We start from the raw sequence: 12,253 nt of genomic DNA, 5'->3' as shown, positions 1-12,253 counted from the left end.
ACATAAAACCAAATTTCCAACCCCTTTCGATCGGACATCAACAAACCAGCTGTCAAACTCGTTTGCGTATGTATGTGTGGGTACGTGTTGTAAACAAACAATGTACACTGACATTTGCTTCATTAACCATGTCGTTATCCAACCGGCTGCTGTGCCGATATTTTTCCTCCTCCAAGAATGCAACCAAGAATACAAGGTAATTTTGCGTAAATTGAAATTACGGCTAGTGTACTTTTTGAAGTGAAGCTCACCGCCATTTATGTATACACTCGCAGGACGAAATGGAAGAGCGTCATTGGGTTGGAGGTGCATGCACAGCTGAACACAAAATCCAAACTGTTTTCCGGTGCCCGGGCCACATTTGGAGCTGCCCCAAACTCTTGTGTTGCGCTGTTCGATGCTTCCATTCCCGGCACACTACCGGTGCTGAACAAAAATGCCGTAGAGCTTGGCGTGAGGACAGCACTGGCACTAGGATGCAACGTAAGCGCGGTATCGATGTTTGACCGTAAACACTACTTTTACGCGGATCTGCCAAGTGGATACCAAATCACCCAGCAAAGAGCTCCTTTGGCGCGAGGCGGTGCCTTATCATTTCCGGTGTTCGTTCCGGGTGTCACGAAGACTCCATACTACAAAACGGCTAGGCTGCATCAGCTGCAGCTGGAGCAGGACAGTGGCAAATCGCTGCACGATCCTGTCGAGCGGAAAAGTTTGGTTGATTTGAATCGTGCTGGAATACCGCTGATGGAGCTGGTGTTTGAACCGGATCTAGAAACTGGCGAAGAAGCGGCCGCTCTGGTGAAGGAGTTGATGCTGATCATGACACGGTTGCAAAGTTGCACGTGCCGCATGGAAGGTGAGTGCGTAGTGGTGTGCGAACGGAGAAGCAGTACAGGTTTGAGCGCGAAGGGAAGAGACGGCGTCGGTGGTGTAATGGTCAGCATAGTTGCCTTCCAAGCAGTTGATCCGGGTTCGATTCCCGGCCGACGCACGGAAACTTTTTTTATTTGTGCGTTTTGGAAGGCTTTTTGCAAAATGTGCTAGGAAGTTCATTTTCAATGTTTTGCTTTTCGTTATAAAATTAGAAAAAAATAGGAAATTTCAAACATTTGTTGTGTAGTGGTGGTGCTGGTTTCATTTATAGCTTGGTGATTACTTTAATTGGAAATGTGATATGAAATTGTCACTACTTTTACTCCATTTTAAATTATCGGTGTTGTGTGCGAGTCGAATTAAAAGTTTGACACATTTAGCTAGAAAAGGGTAATAGTATAAATAGTGCGTGAGAGCCAATGTTACCAAGCATCTCGATAGCCGTGATCGTCTAGTGGTTAGGACCCTACGTTGTGGCCGTAGTAACCCAGGTTCGAATCCTGGTCACGGCAGTGTCGCTTGTCGAACACTGTCACGGAAGGGATGTCGGAAACCTTTTTTTCTGCACACTACAGCGTTGAATCGAATTTAATTTTTATTTTATATTTTCTCCTGACAGACGGTGCCCTGCGTGTGGATGCAAATATTTCCGTGCACCTAGAAAACACACCTCTCGGCACACGAACGGAAGTGAAAAATATCGGCTCCGTGCGTGCCGTTGCCCAGGCAGTGGATTACGAAATACAGCGCCAAATTGCTGTGCTAGATAATGGTGGAACAATTCACAATGAAACCCGTGCCTGGGATTCGGCCGCGAAGAGCACGATAGCGATGCGAGACAAGGAGGTGGTGCAGGACTATCGCTTCATGCCGGAACCGAATCTTCCTCCGTTGCATTTGAAGCTGCACGAAGCGGAAAGTGGTGCCGACGGGGAACCGGAAGCCGATGTGATAGACGTTCCGAGGCTGGGGCAAACTATTCCCGAACTGCCAGAGCAAACACGCCAAAGAATCATCGAAATGCATCAGCTAACTTCCACGATTGCAATAACTCTTGTTGTATGTGTTTTGCGTTCGAAATTGAATGTAGGGGCCAGAGTCTAATGATGATTTAAATTGTTCCTTTTTAGAATGACATCACGCTGTACGAACACTTCCGTTCCATTACCGAAGGATCAAATGAGAAGGCTGCTGATCGTTCGCCGAAGTTGGTAGCCAATTTCCTGATCAACGAGCTGCTTACGATTTTGAACCGTAACAAGCTGGATTCGGCCGACTGTCTTCTAACGCCGGACCAGCTCGGAACCATCGTGGATATGCTGCAGGGCAACGAACTAAACATACAATACGCCCGTCGAGTGCTGCAACAGTTACTGGGGGTGTCGTCGCCCGACGAGCAAAGGAAGCTGTGTCCGCGGGAAATTGTTGCCAGCAATGGTTGGTTCCTGATTACGGACGAGGCGCAGATTAGACGGCACTGTGAGGATGCAATCCAGCGTAATCCAAAGCTGGTTGAAAAGTATCGCAAAGGCAAGGAGAAAATGTTGTACGCGTTGGCCGGGGAGATCGCAAAGGCAAGCGAGGAAAAGATTGATATGGCGAGGGCAGTGGAACTGTTGAAGCAAATGTTGAAATAAGCGACGGATACGGTTAGCGGTTTGCTGTAACACAGTATGGAATATGTTACGTTTTGTTGTTCTAACTAGTAGCTGATGACCCGCCGTTCGATGAGGGGTTTACCGAATATTGAGAACAATTTTGATTCTGAATGTCTGAAAGAAGAAGCCGGTGCATGGCATATTCTGCAGTGCAGAGTGAGAATTTCAAGGCTGTTATCGCCATCCAGATCCTGAAACATTCAACCGAGTGCAGAACATAAACCGTGCACGATTTAGAAGAGGATGCAGAGAGCGTTCGTTGAAGTTTTTGAACGAAAAGGTGCTCAGGTCCGCGTGTAACAAGAACTTATGAATTGGCAGACGATGGCGCTAGGTCGTAGGCAGTTAAAAGGACTTCTGCAGCAGTCGTAACGAAGGTAAGTTTTTTTTTTCTCGATATCTAATATTTGCTTCCCCTCTCGTCAAAAGGCTTACTCGAGGGGGGCCAGCCAAAAGCGCCAAGCCAGCCAAGTCCTTTCAATTTACGACCCACTAAGTAACATTGTCGACATTGAGCCAAGACCAACGAGTTTCACACTAAGTTGCCCCAGGTCCCCTCAGAAACTCACTTTTTGACTGTGAGGCATCTTGGGGCACTTACCTGCTCGATGCTCATCCACGAGATTCAATGAGTTTGACACCACTGATCTAGAGGAATTAAATCGAAAGGAGGAACGGTTGTCATCACGGCACTACACATAAAAGAAAATGGCTCCATAAACGCACGGTCGTTAGTTTGTCGAATAAGATATATAATATTCCCTCTCTATATTGGTTGTCTCGTGGCCTGCTTCGATTCGATGCGTCTCCATAATAAAATGCTGAATTGCACCCGGTTTCCAGCTATGCTCGGCACAGCGCACAGACATAGAGTTACGCTCCTTATCTTTACATCAGCGCTTTTTAGCAAAGCATCGGATCACCGTACGAGTATCAGGAATCGCTCAGTATGTCCTTCAGTATCGAGCTGGAGCTTCGGGGCGGTGCAAACCCAGGCTGCTGCTGCATCATCATCATCGCTTCCGGCACCAGGATCGGTTGAACGGGTGACGACTGCTGCTGCTGTTGCTGTGACGGTGGTCCTGCTGCTGCCGTGATCATGTTGCTTCCTGCCGTCGACGTGATGGGTCCCGGCTGCCCGTCTACGGTACCGCTCGACGGTGTGATGTTGATGGTAGCGGCGGGTGACGTGACTATGTTCAGTAGACTAGAGCCTGCAGTGGCACGGGGAGCCGATTCCTTCTCGAGGAATTTCACGAACGCCTCGGTAAGGGACTCTTTGTTGTAGTTGGCTAGATGCAGGAAAGTGCAATAAGGGAACAAGGGTTAAAAATTGACGCCATTAAGAAGGGACACTCAAGGATGCTTACCTCCTCCTCCTCCCGGTCCTCCCGGCCCATCACCACCACTTCCGCCAAGGAAGCTGTTCAGCCAGCCGCCGCCGCCCGTCCCGCCCGCTCCCTTATGGTGTAGCCCCACCTTGGTACATTCGGCCTGGTCCATCGTCAGCACGGACGAGATCAGCTTCATGATTTGCTGCTTGTCGGTTGCGTTCGGTGCGACCGCGTACCCGATGATAAGATTTTTCACCAGCGTCTTTTCCACCTTGTCCGCCTGGCTCGATTCCGTTTCGTGGAGCCGATTTTCTAGCGCCGCGTACCGCTCGTCCCGCTTGGCCACTGGAAATGGGAAGATCGTTGACAAAAGAAAGGGCGAAAAGGAACAGAGTGCGTTAGCATTAGGACATTGGGAGAGTGGTTCATATAGATATGGGCATATTTAGAGCTGCTTGTTCGTGACGATCACTGTAAAATTGCACAAGTTTTAACTCTTATACACACACACACTCAGTCGTCAGTCAGTCCGGCACATGCGCATGCGCTGTCAGCTTTTCTGGTTCCGGGCTGGGGAACTTTGTGATGCGTATGCCGACGGAGAGAGTATAACACAAGTACTGATAGTTGTCCGGACACAACAGTTCCACCACGGTGTCCGGGGGTTTAAATCACACCAGTACCTGATGTAATACTCACCCCGGCGGAACTTTTCCCACGCTTACTCACCCTACTCGGCCGGGTCCGGGTTGCACACATAGACACACACACACGCAAACACTTTCCGATGGCCAATCTTCGCAACACTTTCTAGTATGGGCAATATTTTTGGGGTAAAAATGTGAGTGCTGTGAGCTGTGTTTATGAGCGATTTTTGGAGCAACTGATCCGGGAGCACAATCACTAATGGGGAAAAACCGGGCATCAAACATAAATTCTATCTAAGGACATTCACGGCCGCGCATTCGTAGCTTTTGAACGTTGCTCGATTCACAAAAACATTTATACAAATCGCCTGACTAATAATTTAGCTCTTAAACACTTAAAGGAAACAAAAAAGATGGTTCATCGAATATGAAGTGTACGCACAATGCAAACGAACAAACACAAGAAATATGCACACACACACACATACATACACACACGTACAGAAGCAGGCAAAAACAACAACAACAGTGTATACACAACAGCGCGCGGGCGGCCAGTCCTGGTCATGGTGTGCGGAGCATGGACGGGGTAATCCCAATCTGTAATGTGTGTTTTTACGCGTGGACCGCAATTAGCCGGTGCCGGATGGTTGGGTCCACACTGCCAACAGTGACACACTATTACAATTTGAGATTGCCGCCCATCCACGCCAATCGTTTTTTCTTTTCCTGGCAGCGCGGGAGGGGGGTGGGGGGGAGACCCTGACCCTGACCACTTTATTACCGCATTCGCAAACGTTCCTGGATGCTGGGTGGGAGGAAAGTTATGAAACTGGCTGTCTTATGTTTTGTCCTTGACAGATACATTTCTTCAAGAATGATTTAATGTGTAAACTACTGCAAGGTACTGAATAACTCTCAGGAGCAACAATTTTGGAGCAAGGAAGTATACACTTCCAGGGACTCTCATCTAAAACATAATTACTCGCGAATAAACGGCCTCTTCCATGGCTTTATTGATAGGTTAAGTGCATGCATTTAACAAACTAAACTGATTTAGAAGCTCTTCCATGCGATAGCTCTGAGTCCCTGCGATTAACTTAACCGACCATTGACTTTGGTCTTACACCTGTTTACAGTCACAGTCGAATCGCTCACCGGTTGCTTCGATTCACAAGCTGCTTGCTTTGATTTGCATGTCCACACCATCGAATGCGCGACATGACGACCGAATCACATGCCGTTACCATGGAATCACCTGCCGATATACATGGATTTTTGATTGCTCCTGTATGAATGCATTTGGTGTAATGAACTGACCGACCGGCTAGTTCCTTACCATTAGAAAACATTTCGTCGGCAGCTTTATACGAACAAACGGCTAATAAACCGTAAATGATGAAAAAATGTTTAGTACAATACCAACATCGAACAGTATCGATACACAAGACACAAGTTTTACAGAGTTTAGTGGTGATCTATACATTAAACTAGTGGAAATGAACGGGTCCGAACGGCGAAGAATTTAGAATTTAGGAATTTAGGAAAGTTCATGAAGCTATTACAATTTCTGTTTTTCAATATTTTTCATTGAATTCCATGAAATAGTTTGTATGTATCGTTCATTTTTGCGTAGACACAATATGTAAAATACGTGTAAAAGATACCGGCACATCGCTCTTTCGATGGTAATGGCACGCAAATCGAAGCAGGCAGCTCGTGAGTCTAAGCAACCGGTGAGCGATTCGACTGTAACTGTAAACAGGTGTATGTCCTTTATAAGCCATTACAATTGCTTCGCTGAAAAGTCCTATTTCTGGTCCAACAGTGCATACAGTTAAAGCTATATTGTCTGGTTGCTTTGTGGCCGTAAAACTTGGTTTAAGAGATCGGAACGCCCTCAAGGAGACTCCCAACTACTTGAACTACTGAGAAGAAGAACAAGAAGATGCAAAAGAAATATTTAATCAAACCTCTGACGGAGGTTTCCCTTAGCTTAATCCAATTTGTATGTAGCTTCAAGATGAAGCATTAAATTATCGTTAAGCCTCAGAAAGATCTGAAGCAATAGGAACGTTTAACTGTAAGACAACCATAAACAAGGTTCACAAATTTATAGAAATGGACGTATCTGTTGTAAAAGGCGTCAATTGGCGACAGAGTCTCAACTAGCTTCTGGCTATTCGTTCTTGATTCGGAAAGCATTCTACCTCCTCCATCAGTAAAATTTTAAACAATATCTCTTTTTAAATGCGATGCAAGATAAGAAAGACATACATTCAGTGAGCTGGCCAAACAACACTAGACACCGCGAAATGCAAGACAAAAGCAGTACGATAAGAGGCTTAACATAAGAAAATTGCACTAATCTACTAATAACCTTACAACAAATGGGGTAGGGGATAGCACGAATCGAGCTGGGTGATTCATACAGTACGCGGAACACTTTAATCTGGTTGCTAACGGAGCGCTGACTAATGGTGGCCATATGATGGCGAGTGTAATACTTACGCTACGCTAGGAAGTGGAGAAGAGCATGGTCGGAATGCGCTCCGGCCTGGTGCAGAAAGGTGCCACATTTAGGAGCGAATGGGAAAGCGCGTGCAATTTTAGTGCAAAAATAAGCTTACATTCTACCAATAACCACAAACACAATGAACGGAAACAACAAAACAAAAAACGTGATGGAATGAGGTGAGGAAACCACAATAATATGCATCCCCCCGCACATGCGATCGCACTGCTCACTTAACACTTGAAGATGGAGATTAGTTCGTTTCGTTCGCTCGTGATATGGAGTGTGTTAGTTCGGGAGCCTAAGTGTGCGTGATGCAACACACAAAGAGGGTAATGGGCATGTCCTGATTTTAAGTTCCGTGGCGCGCGCTTACATGTGTTGAATGATGGATGCGTCTCGCTTTACAGCTCGCCGGTTCGCACTGCATTTTTGCGCACTGCTTGCCAAACTGTCGACCGGAAAGTGGATATCAGCTGAAATCCCGGGATGCACGAAGTAGGGATAGCCTAGAATTACCAGCTGATATTTACCTTTCGATCGAACGCGACCAGTAGATGTAGGGTTTTGGTGCGAGGAAGTGTGTCCTTTGCGCAGTGCGTGTGCGGCTGTGTGCTGTGTGTTTGGTTCTTATCTCTCTTTGTATATGTGCTTAACATTCCGACCTGCAGAAATGTTCCCGAACTGGGATTGAGATTGGCACGATAAAGACACACAACTGCTGCTGATGTTAGGGGTTGGGAAATTTTGTCTCACACAATAGTAACGCCGAATATAGCAGCACTGCTCGATCATCGAATCCTCCATACTGGCAGCTGTGTCTTCATGATGCAGAAGGATTAAAAGCCCAGCAAGCTCCAGGAAGTAATGTCCCATGGTAATCGGGTTTCCAGATTTTTAAAGTGTCAGTTAGAAGCGGTACTAGAGTGTGACGGTTAGTGATGTTTCTACCGGACAAACTGGGCCAAAGTTAGGAAGCAGTTTGATGTTAGGATAGGGTAGTAGTAGTATCCGATAAACAAAATTATCAAAAGCAGCATTTATCATCCGCCACGGCGCCACACGCGCACTCAGCGTACTCTTATCGTAGTGCCAAAGTGTTATCACCGATACCATTGCCCGATTATTGGATTACTGGTTAATTAATTGACTGGCCATGCTGATAACCAGCACCACCGGCACTACTACTTACATTCCGCTTTTAGCGATGCGACCGTCACTTGCGATATTTCCAGCTGGTCGGAAATGCGAGCCGCCGCCAGCAGTCCCGTCTTCGCATCGGTCAGCTGTTGCTGGACCTGCTTCAACATATCCTTCAGCCCGTCTTCCCGGACGCGCGCTTGCTCCAGCTCGTTGCGGATGCTGCTCGTCGCCAGCTCGATGTCCCGCTCGCGATCTAAAAAGGGATAGGACGCACGGGTGAGTTAGTCTCGTGAGAGTGCGCGCGTAGTACTTCACATCACTTACTCATCTGGAACTGTTCGAGCGCGCACTGTAGGTTGGTAAGGGCGGCCTGGTTCTTCTGATCGCGATCGTCTGCCGCGCTTAGACGAGCGCCCAGTTCGTCGCGCTGCTGCAGCAACAGCTGGTACTGGGCTTGCAGTGTTTCCGCCTGCTGGTTCGCCCGAATGCTAGCGGACGTTAGCGCATTGGTCGACTGTTTCACATCACGCTCGAGCGAGGCCAGCTGTTGGCGGGTGTCGTCGTACCGTCGCTGCAGTTCGACCGTTTCCTGCGTGTGCGCCTCCTCAATCTCCAGCAGATGCTGCCGCAAGCGCTCCAGATCACGCTGCAAACCGTCCCGCTGTTCGACCAGCTCCTGCTTCTGCTGCAGCGCCATCCGCTGGTTGTTTTGCTCGGTCATCAGGTTGGCCGTAAGGATGTCGGACTTTTCGCGCAAAAACTGTATCTGATCGGTGAGCCGCTCGTAGTCCTGCAGCTGCTCGCGCAACGCGGGACACTCGGGACAGGCGGGTGGCTGTCGTTCCGATTCAGCCTCGAGCAGTTGGTTCAGTCGCTGAATCTCGGCATGATACTGGACGCTTTCGTTGTGCTTTGTCGTCACCAGCTGGACGAGGTTTTCCTTCTGCTGGGTAAGGCTTTCCAGTTGCTCGCGTTGCTTTTCCAGCTCCGCTCGGTAACGCTCATTCTCGGCGCTCAACGCTTCCTGCTGCTCGGCCACCGCCGATGACTCGCGTGCTTGCTGCAGGTCCGATTCTTTTTCCTCCAGCAGCTGGCGCATCTCCTCCAACTTTGACTCCCAGTTGCGAACGTTGTCGGACGAGGTTTGCTGCAGCTGTTGCAGTTTCCGCACCAGATTGGCATGGTCCTCGTTGATCGTTGTCAGCTGGGCCTGTACACTGGTTAGCTCGGTACGCAGCTGATCCGCTTCCTGGCCACCAACGTCCCGCAACTGTTCCAACTGTTGCGCAAGCTCGTCCCGTTCCTTCCGCAACTCCGCGAGTGACTGATCAAGGTGCCGCACGCGCGCTTTACTATCACTTTCAAAGCTCTCGAGCGAGGTCACCTTCATCAGCAGCTCTTCCTTCTCTTCCAGCACCTCCTCCAACTTGCGGTGCGCTTCACGATACTCTTCCTCCAGGCTACGATTGAGCCGGTGCGAATCGTCCAGCTGCTTCTCCAGCACCACGATACTGTCCTCGGCGTTTTCGTTGATCGTCTCCAGCTTGTTGCACTTTACGCTCTCCAGCTCCTCCAGCAAGCGATCGTTGTTCTTCATCAAGCTGGCACACTCTTTCTCGTACTGCATCAGGTCCGCCGTCAGCGTGTCCTTGTCGTGCTGGATGCGTGAATTTTCCGACTTGAGGAAATTTATTTCCTTCCCCGCATCGATCAGCTTCTTTTCGATGGCCGATAGCTTCGCCTCGACGTCACGCGATTGCTGCAAACGGTCCGCCAGCTTATCTGGATTTGAAAGATCCAGATCGAAAAAGCGGCGAATGATTTCCGCGACCCGTGGATCCGGTTCCGGCTTCGGGGTTTCGGGAGTCTCCTTTGCCATCCGGTCTTGCAGGGTTTGGTTTTCTTGACGCAGAGCGGCCAACTTTTCGCCGTACTCCTTCTCCTTCGACTCGAGCTGTACCGAGTTGTCGATGATGACGCTACGCAGCTCGTTCTGTAGCTCCCCAATTTCGCGCTCCAGCTGGCCGATGTGCTCCGACCGGTCAAGCTCCACCGTAAGCTTCTGCAAATTGTCCCGCTCGGTACGGACCGCATCCAGCGTTTGCTTAAGCTCGTCCAGCTCAGCTTGCAGGGCCGCGTTCGCTTCTTTTGCGCTGTCCTCCGTCGGTACGGCTACCACAAACTCCGCTTCTTCGGTGTTCCGCTGGCGAAGATCTTCATTTTCCTCCCGCAAAGTGCGACACAGCTCGTCCGAAGCGGCTTGTCCGCGCCGTTTCTCCTCGAGCTGTTTCTCGAGCGCTGCCACCGCCTCGACATTCTCGCAGACAATCCGTTCCAGCTCGGCTGTTAGCTTTTCCGTTTCCGCTCGCAGCTTTTCATTATCCTGGCAGGTTTGAGCGTTGGCCTGCTCTAACCGTTCGAAGCGGGTTTGCAGCTCCCGCAGGGTTGCTTGCGATTCGGCCGCCTTCGATTTTAGTTCCGCCTCGAGACGACCACACTGAGCCTGCAGGTCACGCTTGCCGGCGACCAGATTCTCCAGCACCACCTCATGCTGCCGGTCAAGCTCTTCGATGTTTTCATTTAGCTCACGGTTTTCGCTGCTCACCTGGCCCAACTTTTCGTTCAGCAGAGCGTTCTCGAGCTGCTGCTTCTTGAGCTGCTGGGACTTTTCGTGCAGCTGGCGCTGGAGACGATCGATGATTTCGCTTTCGTTGGCGGGAGCCTCGAGCGGAATCGTTGTCAGCTCGGTCGGTCCGGACGAGGGCGATTCGCTGTCGTCCTTCTTGGAGGAGGACGACGTCGACGAGATGTTGTTCTCCGGGTCCCAGAACCAGCTGTCCTCCAGCGTGCTGGTGACGGTCGTTGTGCCGACATGATGCTCTGGGCCGAGAGTCTAGGGGTAGAAAACAGGAGGGGGAAAAAAAGGGAAATGATTAGAAATCTTTCAACACCAATTATCTTGAGTATCTGGCGCACACCCGGTGACACTTCTCGTGTCGAGGGGTTTCCCCAATGCAAAGGGAAATTATATTTAGAAATGATCTCACGCAACAGGTGCCCTCTCTGACCGTATCTGAATGGGTACAATTTTACGAAAGCATCCGATGACACACACACAGTGCACTGGCAGGTGTACGTGGCTGGCACATTCCAGCGCTTATCGCGCAACATACCACCGGTGAACCACTCCCCCAAGGTTCTGCTGTGTGGAGAACAGCTCATCGCCCAACCCGAAAGGCTTATCAGCAGCAGCTCATATTGCCTAATGCAAGTTCCGGTTCGTGTCCCGCACCGTGAACCACGCTTCTTCGCTTCCACGGCCGTTCTCGCTAAACCGATTCTCGCTGATAGATGATGTCCCTCGTCGTGCTGCGATCGATCGTTCCATGGGCGGGCAGGAGTAGGAGTAGCAAGTTGCTTTACCCATGTAGCAAAACCCCAGCAACAACAACCGTGCAACCCGTACTTAGCGGGCACAGCCTGGCGGAAAAGATGCGTGCAGAAAATTGCACGTTGCAGTGGATGACAATGATGCGCAACAAAACAATTGTGCACCGGCCGGGCTCGCGGATCGGATGTCAGGGAAGGTTGGCGATTAATGATAGCCGTGCTTTTAATATGCGAAATTAAATAAACGCACTCACGAAACGCGCGTCCCCGTATCGAGCCCATCGACGCGGTCCACGTTCTAGTAGAGCCCATGGTTTGGCGTGTCTAATGGTCGCTGCCTGTACACCGGTGTGTACCGCTTTTCGATAAAATCACATTCTACCGCACATTATCCTCCGCTCCATAGATCACTGCCCTGGCCCTGGCGGTGGGTCCTCAGCGGGCAATGCAATCGGCGGTGGCATACACGATCATCGGAGCGCATATAACAATAATCGACGGTGGAACCGACTCCTTTCGCAACCACTCGAACCATCCCCATCCATCAATGCAGCGAGAGCAGATCCCTAGCACACCCGTACGACGATCGTCTTCCATTCAGATTCGGGAAGCAGCAGCGCCATAAAAATGCACCGTGTGTTGCACCATTAGACTATGTTGCACTTTGTCACCATATTATGAGCTCGTGCT

At 49.7% G+C, this 12,253-nt stretch overlaps 2 protein-coding genes and 2 non-coding genes across 4 annotated transcripts in view; 3 read left to right on the top strand and 1 right to left on the bottom strand.

Annotated features, from left to right (window-relative positions):
• The first annotated feature begins 60 nt into the window (after positions 1-60).
• On the top strand, positions 61-2,584 carry LOC118508581 (glutamyl-tRNA(Gln) amidotransferase subunit B, mitochondrial). The gene is made up of 4 exons (XM_036048486.1): positions 61-196; positions 276-859; positions 1,496-1,935; positions 2,007-2,584. Exons 1-4 carry the CDS (start codon positions 69-71, stop codon positions 2,511-2,513), a joined length of 1,659 nt encoding a protein of 552 aa, XP_035904379.1. The 5' UTR covers positions 61-68; the 3' UTR covers positions 2,514-2,584.
• Trnag-ucc lies at positions 923-994 on the top strand. The gene has a single exon. It is a non-coding gene; the product is annotated as a tRNA-Gly (tRNA).
• Positions 1,317-1,388, top strand: Trnah-gug. The gene has a single exon. It is a non-coding gene; the product is annotated as a tRNA-His (tRNA).
• A 681-nt stretch (positions 2,585-3,265) lies between the features above and the next one.
• The window catches only part of LOC118508575 (thyroid receptor-interacting protein 11), a 31,382-nt gene continuing 22,394 nt past the window's right edge, over positions 3,266-12,253 (bottom strand). The window contains exons 3-6 of the mRNA XM_036048478.1: positions 8,498-11,066; positions 8,223-8,426; positions 3,905-4,213; positions 3,266-3,826 (exon numbers count right to left, since the gene is read on the bottom strand). Coding sequence (XP_035904371.1) covers positions 3,468-3,826; positions 3,905-4,213; positions 8,223-8,426; positions 8,498-11,066 — 3,441 coding nt within the window. The 3' untranslated portion in view covers positions 3,266-3,467. The remainder of the gene's footprint in view (positions 3,827-3,904; positions 4,214-8,222; positions 8,427-8,497; positions 11,067-12,253) is intronic.

Source organism: Anopheles stephensi, chromosome 2 (assembly GCF_013141755.1).
Source record: "Anopheles stephensi strain Indian chromosome 2, UCI_ANSTEP_V1.0, whole genome shotgun sequence".
Taxonomy (NCBI): domain Eukaryota; kingdom Metazoa; phylum Arthropoda; class Insecta; order Diptera; family Culicidae; genus Anopheles; species Anopheles stephensi.
Note: the sequence above shows the minus strand (reverse complement) of the source record. Positions and strands in the feature narration are given on the sequence as shown.